At 37.7% G+C, this 19564-nt stretch overlaps 1 protein-coding gene across 1 annotated transcript; it reads right to left on the bottom strand.

Moving 5' to 3' along the window:
* Positions 1-5335: 5335 nt before the first annotated feature.
* On the bottom strand, positions 5336-16751 carry LOC134679041 (uncharacterized). The gene is made up of 4 exons (XM_063537853.1): positions 16571-16751; positions 12963-13165; positions 6274-6432; positions 5336-5347 (listed from the first exon to the last, which is right to left on the bottom strand). The coding sequence occupies exons 1-4, from the start codon at positions 16608-16610 to the stop codon at positions 5336-5338; spliced, it is 414 nt and encodes a 137-aa protein (XP_063393923.1). The 5' UTR covers positions 16611-16751.
* Positions 16752-19564: the final 2813 nt, after the last annotated feature.

Below are 19564 nucleotides of genomic sequence, written 5' to 3'. Positions count from 1 at the left end.
AACTCGAGCATTTTCTCTCGAAAACCACCAATTTGATGAAGTGGACCTGATGATGATCATTGTTTTGATGATAATCATGACGATTTCTTAAAATGTACGACGTTCAGCGATTATTCCGAGACCCGTGGTCCGATTTGAGCAATTCTAGTAATTATTTTTTTGTTTGAACGAAGTTACCTCCAAGGTGTTCCCATAATATTGTTGGTTATAATCTGGTGACGGAATTCATAAGGAAATGCGGGAACTCCTCAATTTTTAAAGGTACGAGTATGGCGACATCGTTGTTTTTTATAGTAACTCAAACATTTCCTCCCGTTAATAACCCATTTGATGAAGTACAACTGTAGCCTTACCACGAGTTTGACACTACATATTCGGTAACGTCTTCGTAACTTACTTTCTATACATCTCGCTCGCACTAATAGGATGCCAGTACGAGCGAGATGCATTATACAATTAATACAGAAATGTAATGGTACTTAATGAAAAGGAATATTGTGTATATTGTTTCGACGAATCAGATACTCTCAATAAAATCTATACATGAGGCCAAAGCTGTTCATAAATATTAAATGACTTTATTATCTCTATATAGACCGGGAGATAGTGACACATTTTACTGGGTCATTTGTACCAGTATGGCGGTTCGTCAGGGGTCTAAGTACGTAATGAAGGAAAGAAAAATGATGGTCATAGCGCTGGTACCGGCGGCCCAATCGCGTGGGCGTTAGTCGAACGTGTCGGATAAAATACGAGTGTCGAACGATTTGTTCCACAAAAATCCTCGTATTTCCCGATAGTCCATAAATAAATTAATTAAAAAATTAAAAACACGACTGCTGCATTTTAAATCGAACTGAAAAGCTAAAAATAATGTTAATATGTTAGTCACATAATTTTATGAATCTAAATTGGAATGTAAATATACACTCACGGTCATTCACAGTAAATACAAAGAGCTATGCACATTTATGTCCGTGACTGTAGGTACGTGTACATTTAATTTCAATTACAGTCGGGGGACCCTGATGTACCTAAGTGCATCTCAATCAAAAGGCTTTGGTAAGCGTACCTACAGCGTGTGACCTACGTCAGGCTACGCCCGACTCTTTCAGTATGAGGGCGCCGAGGTTTTGGAACGCATACAGCGCGCCACGTACGTCGGGCTGCTTTGAGTATGAAGACGCCGACGGCGCCCGGGTTTGGTAAGCGTACAGCGCGCCACATACGTCGGGCTACGCCCGACGCTTTGAGTATGAGGGCGCCGAAGGCGCCCGGCTTTGGTAAGCGTAGAACGTGTCACAACGTCGGGCTACGCCCGACTCTTTTAGTATGAGGAAGTCGAAGGCGCCTGGTTTTGGACCACGTGCAGCGCGCCACGTATGTCGTGCTATGCCCGACTCTTTTAGTATTATTCAAACCCTATCGCTTAAATCGAAGTTCACACGTTTAGATTTCAATAGAGCGATTTAGTTCCTAAAATTACTTTCTAAAAATATACCTATACAAGTCATATGGATGATTTGTATATATTTTTATGATCAGCGGTAAATACCCTTTTATTTGATAGCTCACTAAATAAGATAGAAGAATTTATTTTTCTTAGCACATTTTGTAAATCCTTATTTAACCAAAATAAGATTTAAGCGCGTATGTTGCATATATATTTTAAATCGCCTTTCAAAGCTCTTCATTTTGAGACCCCACTCGATAGGTTTGCAAGATTTTTTTTTCTAAACGTCACGCAATATTGTGTATTACGTCCGCCATATTGGTTTTATAATGACGTCATATAGCCTATGTCACCCGGGATGACGTAAGGATTCTAATGACATATCATACATCTAAATCGGTTAAGGCATTCAGAAGTTATGATGGAATAAAGAAACTCACATAAATACAAACATGAACGCTGAACACAATACACTCTTTTTGTTTGGGCAGTCGTGTAAAAAGAAGTAGGCGGTAGCGTAATGCCATACTTCTCCGGTGTGACTTACAGCCCGCCATACTGAGGCGAACACATTAATTAAAAAAAAAACAATTCAATCATTTGTGCCAAGCTAATTTTTGCACAGGTGATCATCGTCGACCAGCCATTCATGGACATCACCATGCCATTCTTTTTGGATGGTTCCAAATGGCCGCCATACCGCCGCAAGGGAGTTAATTTTTTTTTTATTGCTAAACGATTTGTACCATCTTGAATTTTTTTTTCAAGACTTTCTGTGTGATCATAAATGGAAATCTCAAAATCAAAATCGAAATTCGAAATCAACAAACGTGTACTATGCGTCGTTGAAGAGTTCTGTTCTGATCATCATCAGCAGTTCCACTTCATCAAATGCGACAGTTTTTAGGGTTCCGTACCCAAAGGGTAAAACGGGACCCTATTACTAAGACTTCGCTGTCCGTCCGTCCGTCCGTCCGTCTGTCTGTCACCAGGCTGTATCTCACGAACCGTGATAGCTAGACAGTTGAAATTTTCACAGATGATGTATTTCTGTTGCCGCTATAACAACAAATACTAAAAACAGAATAAAATAAAGATTTAAACGGGGCTCCCATACAACAAACGTGATTTTTGACCAAAGTTAAGCAACGTCGGGAGGGGTCAGTACTTGGATGGGTGACCGTTTTCTTTTTGCTTTTTTTTTTTTTGCATTATGGTACGGAACCCTTCGTGCGCGAGTCCGACTCGCACTTGCCCGGTTTTTTTTTATTGTTTTGTAAGTGTTTTTATACATTTATTTTACTTTTATATGCATATTATAAAAACCCTAGCCTAAGAAGAAGAATGATGAATAAATAACCATAATAATAATATTACTTGATTTGAGCGCTGGTGGCCTAGCGGTAAGAGCGTGCGACTTTCAATCCGTAGGTCGCGGGTTCAAACCCCGGCTCATACCAATGAGTTTTTCGGAACTTATGTACGAAATAATGCCCAGCAGTGGGACACCAAAGTAGGCTAAAAAAAATGTACGAAATATCATTTGATATTTACCAGTTGTTTTTCGGTGAAGGGTAACATCGTGAGGAAACCGGACTAATCCCAATAAGGCCTAGTTTACCCTATGGGTTGGAAGGTCAGATGGCAATCGCTTTCGCAAAAACTAGTGCCTATGTTAATTCTTGGGATTAGTTGTCAAGCGGACCCCAGGCTCCCATGAGCCGTGGCAAAATGCCGGGATAACGCGAGGAAGAAGAAGAATAATATTACTTGATTTACTATAAATTTGTTGTGGGTGTCTGGCTGGAAATTTATTTTTTTAAATTAAATTAAAAAAAAAAGTAAAAAACAGTGCCAAATGTCAGTTACGTCATTCGAACCACCGACTGTGCGGATTTGTTAGCCACAATGCCCCGATGGTCAGAAGTGCATCGTGCGTTCGTTATCGAGTCGTTCTTTAAAGGTGGCGATTCTTACGTTGTCGCTCGTCGACAGTGTTGTGCACACTTCAATATTCGACGAATGAGTGATGGACCAAGCGTCAATTTAATTCGTTCTTGGGTTAAGAAGTTCCGTGCAACTGGTTCCGCTATGAACAGACCTCGCCCAGGGCATACCCGGACTTCAAGGACCCCCGCAAACATTGAACTCGTTGAAAGAAGTTTACGTGAAAATCCCCGACTTTCGATACGCAAAAGGGCAGCCTCATTAGGACTTGTTAGAGCAACTTAGCGGAAGCAGTTATAAAGTTGACCCAAAAATTTTTTATTAAGCTATGAGCTTCATCACATATGTTCCTTGAGTAATTCTAAGCATTTCAAGCCTGGGAGCCAATAAGAAATGTGTGTCTACTCGGATTTGTAATGGATTCAAACTTTCAACCCCTTTTTAACCCTGTTAGGGGATGAATTTTACAAAACGCTGAAATTACTTTTCCTGTCTTTTAATAATATCCCCAAATACAAAGATTCAAGTCCCGCGTTCGAAATTTTTTTTGATATCCATACAAACTTACAACTCCTTTTTCACCACCTTAGGGGATGAATTTTCAAAAACGCTGAAATTAGTTTTCTTGTATTTTAATAATATATCGTTTTACGAAGTTTCAAATTCCTAGCTTAAAATAAAACTTGAACCCCATACAAACTTTCATCCCCTTTTTAACCCCCTTAGGGGTTGAATTTCTCAAAATCGCTTCTTATCTCTTGTACACTTTATAAATGTAATCTAGTGTGCAAATTTCAACTTTCTATCTTTTGTAGTTTCGGCTCCGCGTAGCAAAAATCTCCAACCAAATTTTTCACCTTTTTACGTTTTTCTTGTAAAATTACTATGAAATTGAAAAAACAAATATCAGCAATGAATTCTACGTCTTTGGTTTATACGAAAATGATACCAAACTTGCCCTAGTACCCACCAGGATCAGAGTAGATTTTTTTTAAAGATGACGGATGGCGGCCGTCTTTGTACCCCACCCTCCCCCCCACTTCAGGCTAGAAATGCTTAGAATTACTCAAATATCAGATGTGATGAAGCTCATAGCTTAATAAAAAATTTTTGGGTCATGTATGGCAGCGTTACATAACTGACTCCAGTAACTGTCCATGAAATTTTGAAAAAAGACTTAAAGTTTCATGCCTTTAAAATTCAAATCGTCCAGGAATTGAAGGAAAATGACTTTGTGTTACGCAAACAGTTTAGCGAAATAATGTTGCAAAGATTTCGTACCGTAAATTCGATTTTTTGGAGTGACGAGGCTCATTTTCACTTAAACGGTCATGTTAATAAACAAAACTGTCGTTACTGGTCTCCAAGAACACACAATCCACGAATGAAACATCAAAAACCGCTGCATTGCCCCAGAGTAACTGTGTGGTGTGCTTTGTCAACGCATGGGATTATCGGACCATTTTTCTTTGAAAATGCCCGGGGACAAGCGACAAATGTCAATAGCGAAAATTATGCAAGAATGATTACGGATTACTTCTTACCGAATCTGCGAGCACATCCATCGTTCTCATCGCACACGTGGTTCCAACAGGATGGGGCAACCCCACATACGGCTAGAGCTTCAATGGATTTATTACGGCAAGCTTTCCCTGGAAAACTAATCAGTCGGTTTGGGGACATCCCATGGCCACCGCGGTCGCCTGATTTGACCCCGATGGATTTTTTCTTATGGGGCTATCTCAAAGAAAGAGTTTATAACAACAATCCGCGTACTGTTGAGGCCCTAAAAGAAAACATTGGTAATGAAATCCGCAACATTCGACCAAATTTGCTTCAGAGTGTGGCGAGAAACACGAGGCTTCGCTTCGATCAATGTCGACAACTCGATGGAAAACATTTGGATAACATTATTTTAAAAAAATAAAATCCGCATCATTCCTTAAACTGCGGATGTAATTAATAAATATATATACACAATAATACGATTTTTATTTAATATTGAAATTATAAATCTGCAGCCAGACACCCTGTATAATACGAAAAATCAAGAAGTTGTTGCAGACAGAATTAAAAATTTAAGATAAGAAGTTTTTCATTCTTTCTATAATGTCATTATCAATGACAGTTTCTTAAACCGTATGCGAACTGAAATGCGTATTTTATTAATTACACAATTTCCCTCTAGTTTTTGTTCGTATTTAGTATAAATACAAATAACTAATTATTTGTATAAAATTAATCGTAGAATCACTTATTTTCGTATAGTTTCAAAATACACAATTTTATATTGTTGGCATTGTCAAACTTATAAGATAAGAGGGACATGATTGTCTTCCATATCGACCACCAAGACTGGGAGAGGCTCGCAGAGCAGCGGACGGAATGGCGCAAACGTGTTGTGGAGGGTCGCAAGTTTTGTGATGAGACCTGGTTTGCCGCACTTGCTGACAAGAGGCAAAGACGACGACAAGGTGTCTCAGTACCGGTTTCCGCAAACTTCTCTTGTCAGACCTGTGGTAGACCATGTCGATCTCGCATCGGTCTATTCAGCCATCAAAAACGGTGTTACACCATAAATCGTCTGATATAGACGAAAAGGCCTATGATGATGTGTGTAATGTGTGGTCAGCCGTAAAAGTATTAGCATCAGCCTTAGATTGATTCAAAATATTTCTTTAAAAAACATGATTGACCATCATCTGTGACTTTTCATGCTAAATAACAGAAAACAGTCAAATATTGTACCGGAAATATTAGTCCCGAAAACCCCGAAAGTACCGGGAATTTAATTTTGAAATCCCGGTTCTTTGCTTGGCTCTAAATCCCGGGAATTCCCGGTACTTTCGGTTCCGTATTTCCCGGGAGCAAACCCTTTGTGCCTTAGGAGAATAAGCTGTCAACATACTTGTGATGTTCTTCTGTCTAAGTTGTCCATTACGCGGCTTGGCAGGCCTGTTGTTGAAGTAGTACACGAGCGGTATGTCGTCCGTGGACTCCGAGGACAGCTTCTTTCGTTTCTTGATCGGTCCCTGCAATCAAACAAATATTTCATTTCATTTATTCATGCTAAATAACATAAGTAGGTACATATATAAAATATACACGTCATATTATTATTAAACCCGGATGGGGCATAGCAGAACTTATTATCTAGAATCTAGAAGTTAAATATTAAATTATCCTAATTACAATAAATAATAACAATAAATACAAATCTTATGCGCACTAAACATCTTTGTCGCTAAAATACTCCTCTATATGATAGTACGAGTAACATTTGTCTACTAAGTTTTTTCTTAATTGTTTAAAAAATACTGTGTTGTTCTTTTCTCCTTTTAAGGTGTCAATTTATTATAAATTTTAATTTTCATGGCGTGTGGACTTGTGCTGTGTAATTAATTTCATTGTAGATCTTGACACTGTAACTAGATTATTTTTGAACCTAGATTCGTAACAGCGGGTCTGATCTAGGATAGAAGTTAGGTTTTCCTGACAAAGGGTCTAGCCGCAATCCCATAGTGAAACTGCCCCTGGCTGAAATGTATACCTTTCTTAGGCGCGTTTATTTGTCTTATTATAAGATATCGTTTTACAAATCTTGCAAACCTCGATCTCTTTTCTGTACGTCGAGTCACAAGTGTCACAACACGCACACTAACACATTTTCTGGGAGATGAGAAGTCAGATTTGTCGCTTGACCGTTCCGCAATTTGTACTGGGCGAGCAAAATCAATAAATCCACCAATAGGCATGTTGACATGAATCGCGAATATATAACATGTTATGTTTTTACCATAGCAGGGAATATTAGAATGCTGAAAATCATATTTTGCAAGTGTAAATATGCGTAATAAATTAATTAAAAATAATCAAAAGTATTGAAAATAATGCCCAGTATCACGTGACTGCAAACGCCAATCGGAGCGCGTGACGTAATGACATGAGAATCACCACAGACTAGTCGTCAAACCTGACCGTAATCCATACGACACCGCCAAAGAGTTTGGATGTTCAAAAACTGTATGTATTTTTTATTTCGACAATAGACATTTATTACGTACAAAAAATATTATTACATGATATAAAAATATATATTTATTTGTATAAATAAAATGTTATATAATGTGATATTTCACCAAAATCTTTTTAATAATGTGGCTGAATGTTATCATCGCCATGTTGGCTGTCGGAAAAAAGAAAAAAATTAAAAAGTTATATCTGGGCCCACTATATTTGCGCTCACAATTTTAGTTGTATCATAATAATTCATTTTAAATTGTAACTGTAAGTGTTTTTGTGTGAAATCAGTTATTGTGATTCATTTTTGAAATGGTTTTATCATCGCTGAACGTAATATGTATACATATAGTTCGCAAGTAACAATATCATTCAAGTCAAAATCCGTAACTGCAACGTAAGTATCATGTAACAAATATTTGTTTTATACTCTAGGGTCTTGATTGTTGTTCTTTTATTACACATAGGCAATGCATAATCTCGTGCCGCCCACCATACAAAATTATAGCCAAGGAAGTTAGAATCTTGTTGTATTTTCAATTGGGTTGAATTTAATTTGTTCGAAAATTTTACGAGGTAAATGAAATGCTACCTACTTTGTTTTTAATTAAGGTTGACATTCCATCGAAACTACGTACATCCTAATGTACATTGGGCGGCACGAGGATAAGACATGTAAAACTTGTTATTCATTATAAATATTTACGTAATAGTGAACTTTTAGAAAGAGAGATAAATTAAATACTACAGCTTTTGTTCTACGCTAGGACTGACATTTTGGCAGCAGTTTGTTTATTTATCTGTCCGTGACGTCACGTGACAGCTTGGAGCGTTTGGGCTCAAACTTTAAACACTAAACTAATTAAGCTCTATTTAGTATTTAAAATTAATGGATAAAAATTTTAAATATTTTTTTTGTAATAATTACGTGTCTATCTCTAAAATGAATACAGTTCTACAGTTGCCTCCAGAAACTCGCGAACTAAATTGACATGAGTTTGATAAATAAAATGATACCAGGAATAGCAAAGAAAAAATAGTCAGGGGTATATGTCGATAAAATGATATCGATAAGTAAGATGCACTTACTATCCATGTGATAATTATAAAGGGGTCACAAACGATTTGGATTTGTATGAATGTGACGAGAAAAGTGGTTGATTCGATTGTAAGATTGTGACGTTACTAATCAAATCAGGAGGTACGGATGTGAAACTGACAAATTTCAATGTTAAGACGAAACAGGAGCTGAGTTTTAAATGTTTTAGGTAAATATACCCATCTCGCTAACGGAAGCGGCTCCTTAAACTATACACTAGACAAGGCGAAAAATCCTGCGTAAAAATCTCAAAAATCGAGGTTTCGTACTCGACTATTTCCTCCTCCAAAACTTAACCAGTCGTAACCAAATTTGGAAATCGAAATGATTATGAAATTATCTGTGCCGGACCGTTTTGTTTTTTGGCTAATTGATATTATTTTCGAATACTACGCCTCTCATTGCGGCATAGTCAATGAGGCCATTTTGGCCATTTTTGAAAGACTCTATATAGCGCCTTAAAAAACAAAAATATCAAAAAAAGCAAGTTGCTCTAGAAGCTTTTCCAAACAAGAATAGAAAGTTTGGAACTCTCTGTTTCTTTGTGGCCAGTAAAGTACAATAAATATGGTGTTGAATTTTATAAGCTCTACGGCACAAATTTCAAAAATACACTCTACACTCATAGTTACTAAGTCTTGTCTGTCTAGGTACTCTAAATTTTCACGCAAAAATATACAAACGCCGCCGCCTTCGGTATGTTGCCTGCAGTAGCTAGATGCTAAGTTGTAGCCATCTAGTTTTAATAAGTCTTTTTTCTTTGTCGTTATCCACGTTTCTGTAATGCATAGGGCTTGAAGTTTTATTTCCTCTGTTAGTTCCTCGATAAGATGCAGTTTACTCCTTATACTTTGCATATTTTGGTATAGTGTGATAAACTTATTTACGAAAAAAAAGGCTCTACATTTTCAATGCAACTTTTAGATTGAGTCGTATCATTTGCGTTTATGGTCGTTAAGTCGGTAGAGTTTTGTGCGTTGTTATCTTGGAGAGATCTTATAGGTAAGTTTGTATGGCTCTGGTCGTATTGCTCTACAAGTTTTCCGTCTATGTACAGCTTATTGTATTTTATAACAGCGTGGTGTCCTTCTTGTCTGGCTTTATACAATGAATTTTTTAATGTCTGCCTATTTTTTAGGGATTCCTGGTCGAGGAATTCAGATATCCATACGCCTGTGTTCTTGAAGTAAGCTTTGTTATCCAGCAGGTATTTTGTGACCTTTTTACTTAAAAGCTCTATCACTATAGGTCTTCTTTGTCCTTTTCTACCAATCCTCGTGCAAGTTTCAATGTATTCAACTAAATTTACATTGAGAATATACTGGAAAATGTATAATATGCGGTCGTAAAGTTCAGACTCATTTTCCCAGTGATTTTCTTGAAGTCCATATAACACAAGTTTTTTTTGACTGATTTCGTTTTTATATTCTGAGCAGTGGGTGCAATTTACCGGGATGACCTTGTTACTTGAAGGGGCCTGGCTGAAAATGGTCGTTATTTTATTTATCTCTTCAATTTCAGTTTTTATTTTTTTGTGTTCTTTTTCTATGGAAGTAATAGTGTTGTTTATTTTATTAATAGCGTGTTTGTGATTGTCTTGTTCTGTTTTTATTGTATTGTTTTTCTGCGCTATTTCGTTTCTCAATTCTGTCATCGCTTTATTTATTTCAAAGAGCAGTGTTATTTTAAGCTCAGAGATTAATGACTGCCTATTGGATTCTAGTTTTTTATCTAGAAGTTTTTCGAATTTTTCTAAAGTTATTGTATCGGCTATATTTGATGGTATGGATGGACCTTGTTGGCTTGTTGTCGAGTTAGTAGTGTCTGCGTGCAGGGTGTCTCCTAAAATACTCGACTCGTCGAAGCATGGTGTTATGTTCAGTGCTGGTTGGGACTTTTTTCTTAGGGTGACGTTACTTGTCTCAGGATAAGTTTCACGATAGCACGTTTCGTCGTTGTCTCGCAAACGGACTGGTGTGTTTGAGTTGTCACCTTTTGGTTCTTGACAGCGGCAGCATGGACATTTCCAGGCTTTCTTGTTTTCAGAATCCGGTGTGCTGTAGAAACTTTTAAATCTTTCAAAAGATATGCCAGCGCAGTTTAAGTCGTATTTGCTACTGCACAGCATACAAGTGAGATACTGTCTGTTTGGGATTATTTCCATACATCCAGAACACGTTTGTTCCATTTTTGAATTTAACGCCCTCTATCGTCGGGTAGCGAAATTAATAGTATTACTCTGTGGATAAAGCAGATCAGTCGATGAGTTGTTCTACTATTCAACAATAGATGTCGCTAGTAAAACGGATGGAATTCGAATGTTAACAGATATTATATCAAGTTTTTCTTCAAAATAAGCACTTAAGTATCTTTTTTTCGTTTTGGAAATTATGTTACACCACTGTTTATTAAATTGTCTTTACGAGTAAAATAGTTTTTGTTTAAGTTTTTTTGCACTTCACTGATTAATCACAATAACACGTCCCGTTTTTATTGTTATTCACAGTTTGTTTAATCCTTGGTCTAATTTAAAGATAACACTCCCTCGTATACTTTACATTATGATGAAGTAGATAATGGTTACTATGCACTCTAGTATAACTTTAAACATTTTTAAAATACATATGTTTACGGAGCCGATGTTGTTCGTAATATGCAGGTTTGGCGGCAAGTTGTTTATATCAAGAGCTCGCGGTTGTCGCCATAGATCTAAAATTTATGATTTAATTTTATACAATGATCGATATTTAAAGTTATACCAAGAAAAGTCTGCAGCGATTTGATAGCCGACGCAGTGCAACTGTTATTTAATACGTCATAATTTCATAGAATGTTGACGTTTAAAATAATACTTGCATTGCCTGGGCTATTAAAATCGCAGCAGACTTTTGGTCTAACTATTTAAATTCTGACCTAATTGTCAACTTGAATGTCCAGTTTAGGGACTGGTCTTCTTTCAATCGAAGCAATAGGATCACCGAGACGATTTAATTTTTACGTCCACACCACACAAAATAAATGAGAAATCTTATCTTATTTCCCCGTCTGGGTCGGCCTTATTTGTATTTTGAGCCAAAATAACTGTTTCTATGTTATCACCTACAACTTAATTGTTACTCTAGCTGTAAGTTTTCCTAACAAATAAAATAAATATCATAAAATATTTAATTAATTACCTACAATATGTTTATCCAATATCCTTGTACCTATTACTATAAAATTGCACAATTTTCGAAGTATAAGTAACATTTGTAAAATAATTTAAATTACTTAAAGACACATTTTAACTGATCGCGCAACAGTAACGCCGCTAGCGGTGAATTCTCGCGATATTTTCTAATTCAAACTTTTTTGAAAATATCGATATGAACAGCACTGGCCAAACTGTGGTATCATTTGTGCACATTGACCTGTCAATTTAGTTCGCGAGATTCTGGAGGCAACCTTAGGAACTAGTCAACATGCCTATTACACGAGACTAAAATATAATAATTGTGTTTAAATATAATTAGACGTATGATATGTAAAAAAAATATTACATGTGAAATGTAACACCTCCTTTTGTAAATTTGATGTCCCCGGCCTCTTTTTACGGCAAAAAACCGAGAAATTAGGCATTTTTTCTGCTGCTGTGTTCACGCGCTCGTCTGGACTGGACTCGGGTCTAGTGAAAAATCCGAGCGCAACTAGTTTTATCATCCGCGCTAGATCGGTTGATCTTGTACCTAGGCAGAGGGGAAATAGTGCGAATGCCGCCTCCCTTCCGTGTTGCTTGAAGGTTTAAATATTTATAAAAAAGGAAGTTACTATTTTAGGAATAATTTATTGCAGTGGCAACATTGTAGTAGTTTTTTTGGTTATGAATTACGTTTTTCGGTATAATTTTAATAATTTTCGTCTTGGAAATATTTAGTTTTAAGTTGTGGTCTTCCATCCATTCTATTATGGAATTTATATCTTGACTAGACGGGCCCGCAGCTCCGCTCGCGTAAATGAAATAAAGAGTGTGTCAACCCTGCCAGGGTTCATAACGGTGATAGGGATTTCTTATTTGTAGCCGTTATTTGGATAACTTAATACGCAAACTATCTGAAAAAAATTATGTGATTTGATAAAAGGCAAGATTATACTTTTTCATCTACGTAGTTATTTATTTAAGACTCGTTTCAACATAAAATTATTATTTATTTTTATAAGCCTAATTGCAAAAACGTTCAGTAGATTAATTTCCGCCTTAAGACGAACATGGACGACCACCGTCCATAAATCGCCTTTTGGTACAAACGTACGTAATCCCCATTTCCCTTTCTGAATACCAACATTACTTACTACGGTTATGTGAATACTGGCCTCCGAGAAAAGATCACACCGGTCAGTCAAGGTAAGCATAGAGGCGAGTGCCAGATAAAAGATGGATGGAAAGACATTAGGATGAAATGTTACCTTGCCAGCTTCGGTGGACTTCCGTTTCCCCGACCTCAGGCACATGTTGCCCTTGTTGCCCTTGACTTTCCGCCGTCTCAAGGGCACCCGGATCCTTGGTCGGCCGCACCGCCCGTTCGGCACGGGCACGGGCGGCGAGGGTATCTCGTCGTCTCGGAGACGCTCTAGAATCACTAGTGGTTCTTGCTTGTGTTTGTGTATGCCTGAAAGATAAATAAATTGGACCAAGTGTAGCTAATGTTAGTTTGACAGAAAGTTCAAATTTCATTTTATAGACATTTGGGTTGGATCCAAAGCAACCCAAAGAGTGTATGTTGGATCCTTTTCTCTAAACCACGTCATATTAATAAATAATAACAAATAAATAAATATTAGGACAATTTTACACAGATCGACCTAGTCCCACAGTAAGCTCAATAAGGCTTGTGTTGTGGGTACTAGGCGGCGATATATCTAATATACACATATAATTTATATTTTAAATACTCATACATATACATATATAGAAAACATCCATAACTCAAGAACAAATATTTGTGATGACACAAATAAACCAGGTTACCAGGATTCAAACCCGGGATCTCCTGCTTCGTAGGCAGGGTTGCTAGTGTTACTACCGAGTAGGCCACGAGGCCGTTATCACTTGTCAGAGATGGACATCATTCAAATAAACAATAATTCACGATTTTTTAGGGTTCCGTACCCAAAGGGTAAAACGGGACCCTATTACTAAGACTTCGCTGTCCGTCCGTCCGTCTGTCCGTCTGTCTGTCACCAGGCTGTATCTCACGAACCGTGATAGCTAGACAGTTGAAATTTTCACAGATGATGTATTTCTGTTGCCGCTATAACAAAAAAAAATTCTAAAAACTGAATAAAATAAAGATTTAAGTGGGGCTCCCATACAGCAAACGTGATTTTTGACCAAACGTTTTGAGCAACGTCGGGCGTGGTCAGTACTTGGCTGGGTGACCGCTTTCTTTTTGTATTTTTTTCCGTTTTTTTTTTTTTGCTTTATGGTACGGAACCCTTCGTGCGCGAGTCCGACTCGCACTTGCCCGGTTTTTTTTTCGCGAATGATTTATTCGCGGATAAATCACTCGACCACTTTTCAAATGACAAACGACGATGATTTATTCGTTATTTTATTTGAATAAATCCACGAAAAATGTTATTATTTCTGGCTTATTCGATTCAAATAAACAGCACGAATAATAACACGTTTAATGTGACTTGTAATTGTTCTGACAAGTTAAAGATTGTTAAGGGTTAAACGATAAGCCCAGGTAGTATAATAAACAAAGGATCAGCGTGAACAATGAATTACTCACACACAAAGTTATATTAGTAACTTTCTATTAGCCACTCCTATAAAAACATAGCTATATACATACTAAAAGAGCGAGAAAACCAAATTTTCTTAGCAGTTGTTTGCTTCAGAGCGAATCTCACAACGCGTAATTTACATTTAGAGTAAGTATTTAGGTACCTAGTTGCAGGACTTGCAGGTAGTTGTATTGCAGATCAGACGGCGCGATTCGGGAAATGAATTAGAGATTAACTAGATACTATAGTTCGTTTTTTTAGCATTAGAAAGAACTTGCAAGAAGGTAAGCGATCTTGACATGTCTTTTAATTGAAAAAGACTTTTTAAAAATCGGTAACTATTACTTATGAAAGCAGAAGAATATAAATTATCGTATACAGTAGAATCCGTTTATTATGACTCCGCTTATACTCACCAACCGCTTACTATGACGTAATTACTGTGCGAAGTTTGGTTTTCATATAAAATTCTTAGTGACAAATTCGGATAAGATGACTTCGCTTATAGTGACAAATCGCTTACTATGACCGAAAAATCCCATTTTCATGAAATGATGTCCGGTTATACTGACACTTATACTGGTTTTCGTGGCCGTCACCACGTCTTTCCCTGCGAGGACGTTTGGTACGTTCGTATTGTGTAAGGTATTTTAGTTTTGATCATCAGTGACAAGTTGATATTTGTTACAAGTTTAATAAAACTTACTTCTGACAAAGGGATATGGAGATTAATTTGGAAAACATAACAATAATAATAAGTTGTACAACTATGTTTTATATGACATCCGCTTAGTATGACGTGTTTGTCACTTCCCTTCGATGTCATTATAAGCGGATTCTACTGTACATTCCTAATTGTAACATATTTGCCGTAACTTATTTTTAAAATGTGTTTTTCAATTAAAAGACACATCAAGATTGTTTACCTTATTTCTAATACTAAAAAAACGAACTACATATATATATAAAGGTCCAATATTATAGTCACCAAGTATCTGGGCAGTATGATACACCATTCTGGGAATCTGGGATGCAACATTCAACACCGAATAGCCGCTGCTTGGCTAAAATGGCGAAAAGTGACTGGTGTTACGTGTGACAGGAGAACGCCGGTAAAACTCAAGGGTCTGGTATACAAAAGTATAATAAGGCCGGTTCTTATGTATGGCAGCGAGACGTGGGTGAAGGTTAAGCAGGAAAGCTGACCCCGCCACCATGTGGGATGTATAGCACGTTATCTTTTCGCGGATTAGCAAAGTAATATTTTTGGTTTTAATTAATATGGATTTCCGCAAAGTAACGCCTGATTCTATTCACTATTCGCGGATGAATTATTCGACGAATAATTTATTCAAATAAGAATAATCATCCGACATTTTTATTCGTCATTCGCGATAAATTTTGTTATTTTCATTCGTTATTCGTCATTCGAATAAAATTTGCCCATCTCTGGCCGTTATAACAGTGGAGGCCATTATTGACAGTGACGAATCAATCATTTTAGAAGATGTAATAGCCGGTTTGGATTATAAATAAAGCATACTTTGGCTTTGGCGTGGGGGAGCCCCTTAAAACACCGCTATGCCATTCTATTTCGCATAGGTATGTCAGGCGTCGGTGGTGAGTTAGAGCGATCGAAGCGGCTCGGTTCTGGAAGGTCGTGAGTTAAAATACAGTAGAATCCGCTTATAATGACATCGAAGGGAAGTGACAAATACGTCATACTAAGCGGACGTCATATAAAGCATACTTGATTAACTTCTTATTTTTGATATTTTTTCAAAATTAATCTCAAATTCTGAGAGATGAGTGAGTTTTATTAACCTTGTACCAATTATTAACTTTCACCGAGAATCAAAACTAAAACAACTTAAACACCACGCATGCTCCAGACGTCTTCGCAGGGAAAGACGTGGGGACGGCCACGAAAACCAGCGGGTATGTCAGTATAACCGGACATAATTTCATAAAAATAGGATTTATAGGTCATAATAAGCGATTTGTCACTATATGCGAAGTCATCTTATTCGACTTTGTCACAAAGAATTTTATATGAAACCAAACTTTGCACAGTAATTGTGTCATAATAAGCGTTTGGTCAGTATAAGCGGAGTAATAATAAACGGATTCCACTGTAGTGTATTGCCTAAAAATGTTTTTTTATTTTATAGAATAGAATAGAATAGAATAGAATGTTTTTATTCGTGACAAAACTTATAGATAAAACAACAGGTAATACTACCATGGTCACTATCATTTTAAAATTTATTTTTTCTACTTACTTTGCATAGACACTATGTCAAGCAGGCTCCTTGCGGACATATTGTTGTGATAGACATTCTTGGGAGGGTAAGGTGGGTCCGGCTTGCGCTCCGGCGGCGTGGGCGCGACGCTGATGCTGCTCGCCGGAATGGGTACACCTTGCGCGAACTTCCTCTGCACGAGTCTCACTCCGTTCCTGACAAAAAAAAATCGTTAGTTTTCTAAAAATGTTGAGTGTTTGAACTCGAGGGCCGAGGAAACAAAATGTGACTATGATGCCCCCTCACGAGTCGCATTTTATTACTAATTTTTAATTTAGTAAACTAAATGAATTCAAATCATTTATTTACAAACAAAATATATATACAGTGGTACAACTAAACGAAATTAATAACTAGCTTAAATCTAAAATAGGCCCCTGAGGCATTGTACCAAGGATGCTGGCGGCTAAATTAAAATATTACTAATTTTTAATAATAAAAACCCTTTCGTCTACACACAATTACATGCAACATAAAACACAGTAAGACGCCGAATCTCTTGTATTAAGAATTAAATAAATATAAAATAAAACTTACAATTTAAAGGTGACTGTGATTATGCTCTGTTTCGGTTGCGGTATCAGGGACGGCATTATGCACACACGGAAGAAAGTATGAGCGCGCCGCGCTCTCGCACTTTATGTCATTTACCATTAAATTTGTCAACTGACGCGCGCGGCTCAATATTAACTTTGGTACATCGAGTTAAAAAAACTGTTTACATTTTTCCACCTTATTTGCAACAGAATAAGTTGAAGAAATTTATACATAATTTGCTATCTATTTCAATTTTATTATAATGAATGAACACAATACTATTATTGTGTTGCTAATATAGGCTATCCTATTTTACAGAATTGTAGAAAACCACCTTAAACAAGTGGCATCTTATAATATACTGTAACTTATTTATGAACTCGACAGTACGTTAATGCCGACCAGGTTCACGCGCAGGTGACGCGCACACGATAGGCGGCGTCCAGGGTTTGTGGCGACCGGCTCGCCACTCTCCTACGCGCGCATGCGCGATGCGCCACCGCCGCCGCTGTCGCTTATGCCGGCTACACACGTAACTATAAATCGTAGCGATTAATCTGTGCAGCCCGAACTGTGCAGATAAATCAAACGTTCCTAGTGCCTCCACACGCCTACGATATCGGAGCCGATCGTCAGTTCTCCGCAAAACTCATCCAAGAAACGTCATGTCATCATGTTAACTCTGGAGTAGTGGGCAAAGTACGGCCCGCGGGCCAAGTCCGGCCCGCGAAAGGGTTTTATCTGTATAATATGGTGTGGTGTCACCTCTATACATCAATAATCTTTGTTGTAACCTTCGTGTATTTAAGGAGGAATATCTATCTTCTATCTATACATATAATAAAGCTGTAGAGGGTCGAAAGTCTGTACTTGGAAGATATTTTAAAAAAAGTTGGCTAGGGATACTTAAAATCGATAACAGAACACGTTCCAACAGTTTTTAGATTTTTTGTCTGTTTGTCTGTTTATCTGTTTGTCTGTTTATTTGAACGCGCATCACGTGAAAACGGCTGAACGGATTTTGATGCAAACTTTACTAATCTGTCGAGACAATCTCCGGCCAGGTTATAGGCTATAAAAATTCAACCCTTAAAAGGGGGGGTAGCCACAAAACTCGCTTGATTTAAGTTTGCCCCTGAATCTTATGGCGCTACTTAGGAAGGAGGGGCAAACTTTTTTCAAATGTGCTACCACTATTGAGTACCCTGGTAAACTAACAGATGGCGCTGAATTTAATACGTAGTGACATGAATAGCCACCGAGGAAGGTTTTTGCCATATTAACTATAAGTTTAGATGAGGGGGTACGGAATCAACAAATTTAATTGAATTACTTTGCCTTACGGCAAAGTTGATCTTCTGCCTTAATTACACTTGGGCGTGGATCCAAATCCAAGCTTTCCTCTTTCGCAGCTGGGCCTACTGCCTTGCTCACACTTCGCCAATTCAATTCACTTGGTCAATTCCAAGCTCTGCTTTCTTGCATCTTTTATGCATGAAAACAACCTCGCTGAGGCGTTTTTTTTAACGAAAAATTTTCGCACTCGCTACGCTCGCGTTTTTAATAACTTTCTAAGGTATGATAAAGGTGCCATTCGGGTGGCGACTGCAGCAGCATTACTCTGTTGCAACGTTACTGCTGCGGTACTGTCAATTTTCGTCATAAAATGATGTGACTGATTTCCATACTAAAAGTGAAAATGTACAACTGTCTATCATATTGCATTTATATATCGAAAAATTTTCGCGCTCGCATCGCTCGCGTTTTCAATCACTTTCTAAGGTATGTTAAAGGTGACATTCGGGTGGCGACTGCAGCAACATTACTCTGTTACAACGTTACTGCTGCAGCACTGTCAATTTTCGTGATAAAATGATGTGACTGATTTCCATACTAAAAGTAAAAATGTACAACTGTCTATCAAATTGCGTTTTTATATCGAAAAATTTTCCCGCTCGCTTCGCTCGCGTTTTCAATTACATTCTCACCTAAGATATGATAAAGGTGACATTCGGGTGGCGAATGCAGCAGCATTAGGTACTCTGTTGGAACATTACTGCTGCGGCACTGACAATTTTCCTGATAAAATGATGTGACTGATTTCTATTCTCAGCTGTAATGTTGCAATGAACTTCACTCAATTTACCAAAAAAAAATAATGTAATCTTGATGACCTTAGGGAGAGGAGGCACCAGGGTCTAGAAATGCTTAGGGCATCAAAATATCTTAATCCGGCACTGCTTCGGACTTAACCCGACGTACGTGTCGCGCTGTACGCGTTCCAAAGCCGGGCGCCTTCGGCGCCCTCATACTCAAAGCGTCGGGAGTAGCCCGACGTACGTGACACGCTGTATGCATTCCACCTCCGGCGTACGTTACACCTCCGGCGCCCTCATACTAAGAGCCTCGGGCGTAACGTACGCGTTCCAAAGCCGG

Source organism: Cydia fagiglandana, chromosome Z (assembly GCF_963556715.1).
Source record: "Cydia fagiglandana chromosome Z, ilCydFagi1.1, whole genome shotgun sequence".
Classification (NCBI taxonomy): Eukaryota; Metazoa; Arthropoda; class Insecta; order Lepidoptera; family Tortricidae; genus Cydia; species Cydia fagiglandana.
This window is presented reverse-complemented; position numbering and strand designations above follow the sequence as displayed.

Coding starts and splice junctions, on each gene's coding strand:
- LOC134679041 (XM_063537853.1), bottom strand. CDS start 16,610: ATGTCCGCAAGGAGCCTGCTTGACATAGTGTCTATGCAAA. Junction 13,166..16,570: donor TGACATAGTGTCTATGCAAA/GTAAGTAGAAAA, acceptor TTTATCTTTCAG/GCATACACAAACACAAGCAA. Junction 6,433..12,962: donor AGTCCACCGAAGCTGGCAAG/GTAACATTTCAT, acceptor GTTTGATTGCAG/GGACCGATCAAGAAACGAAA.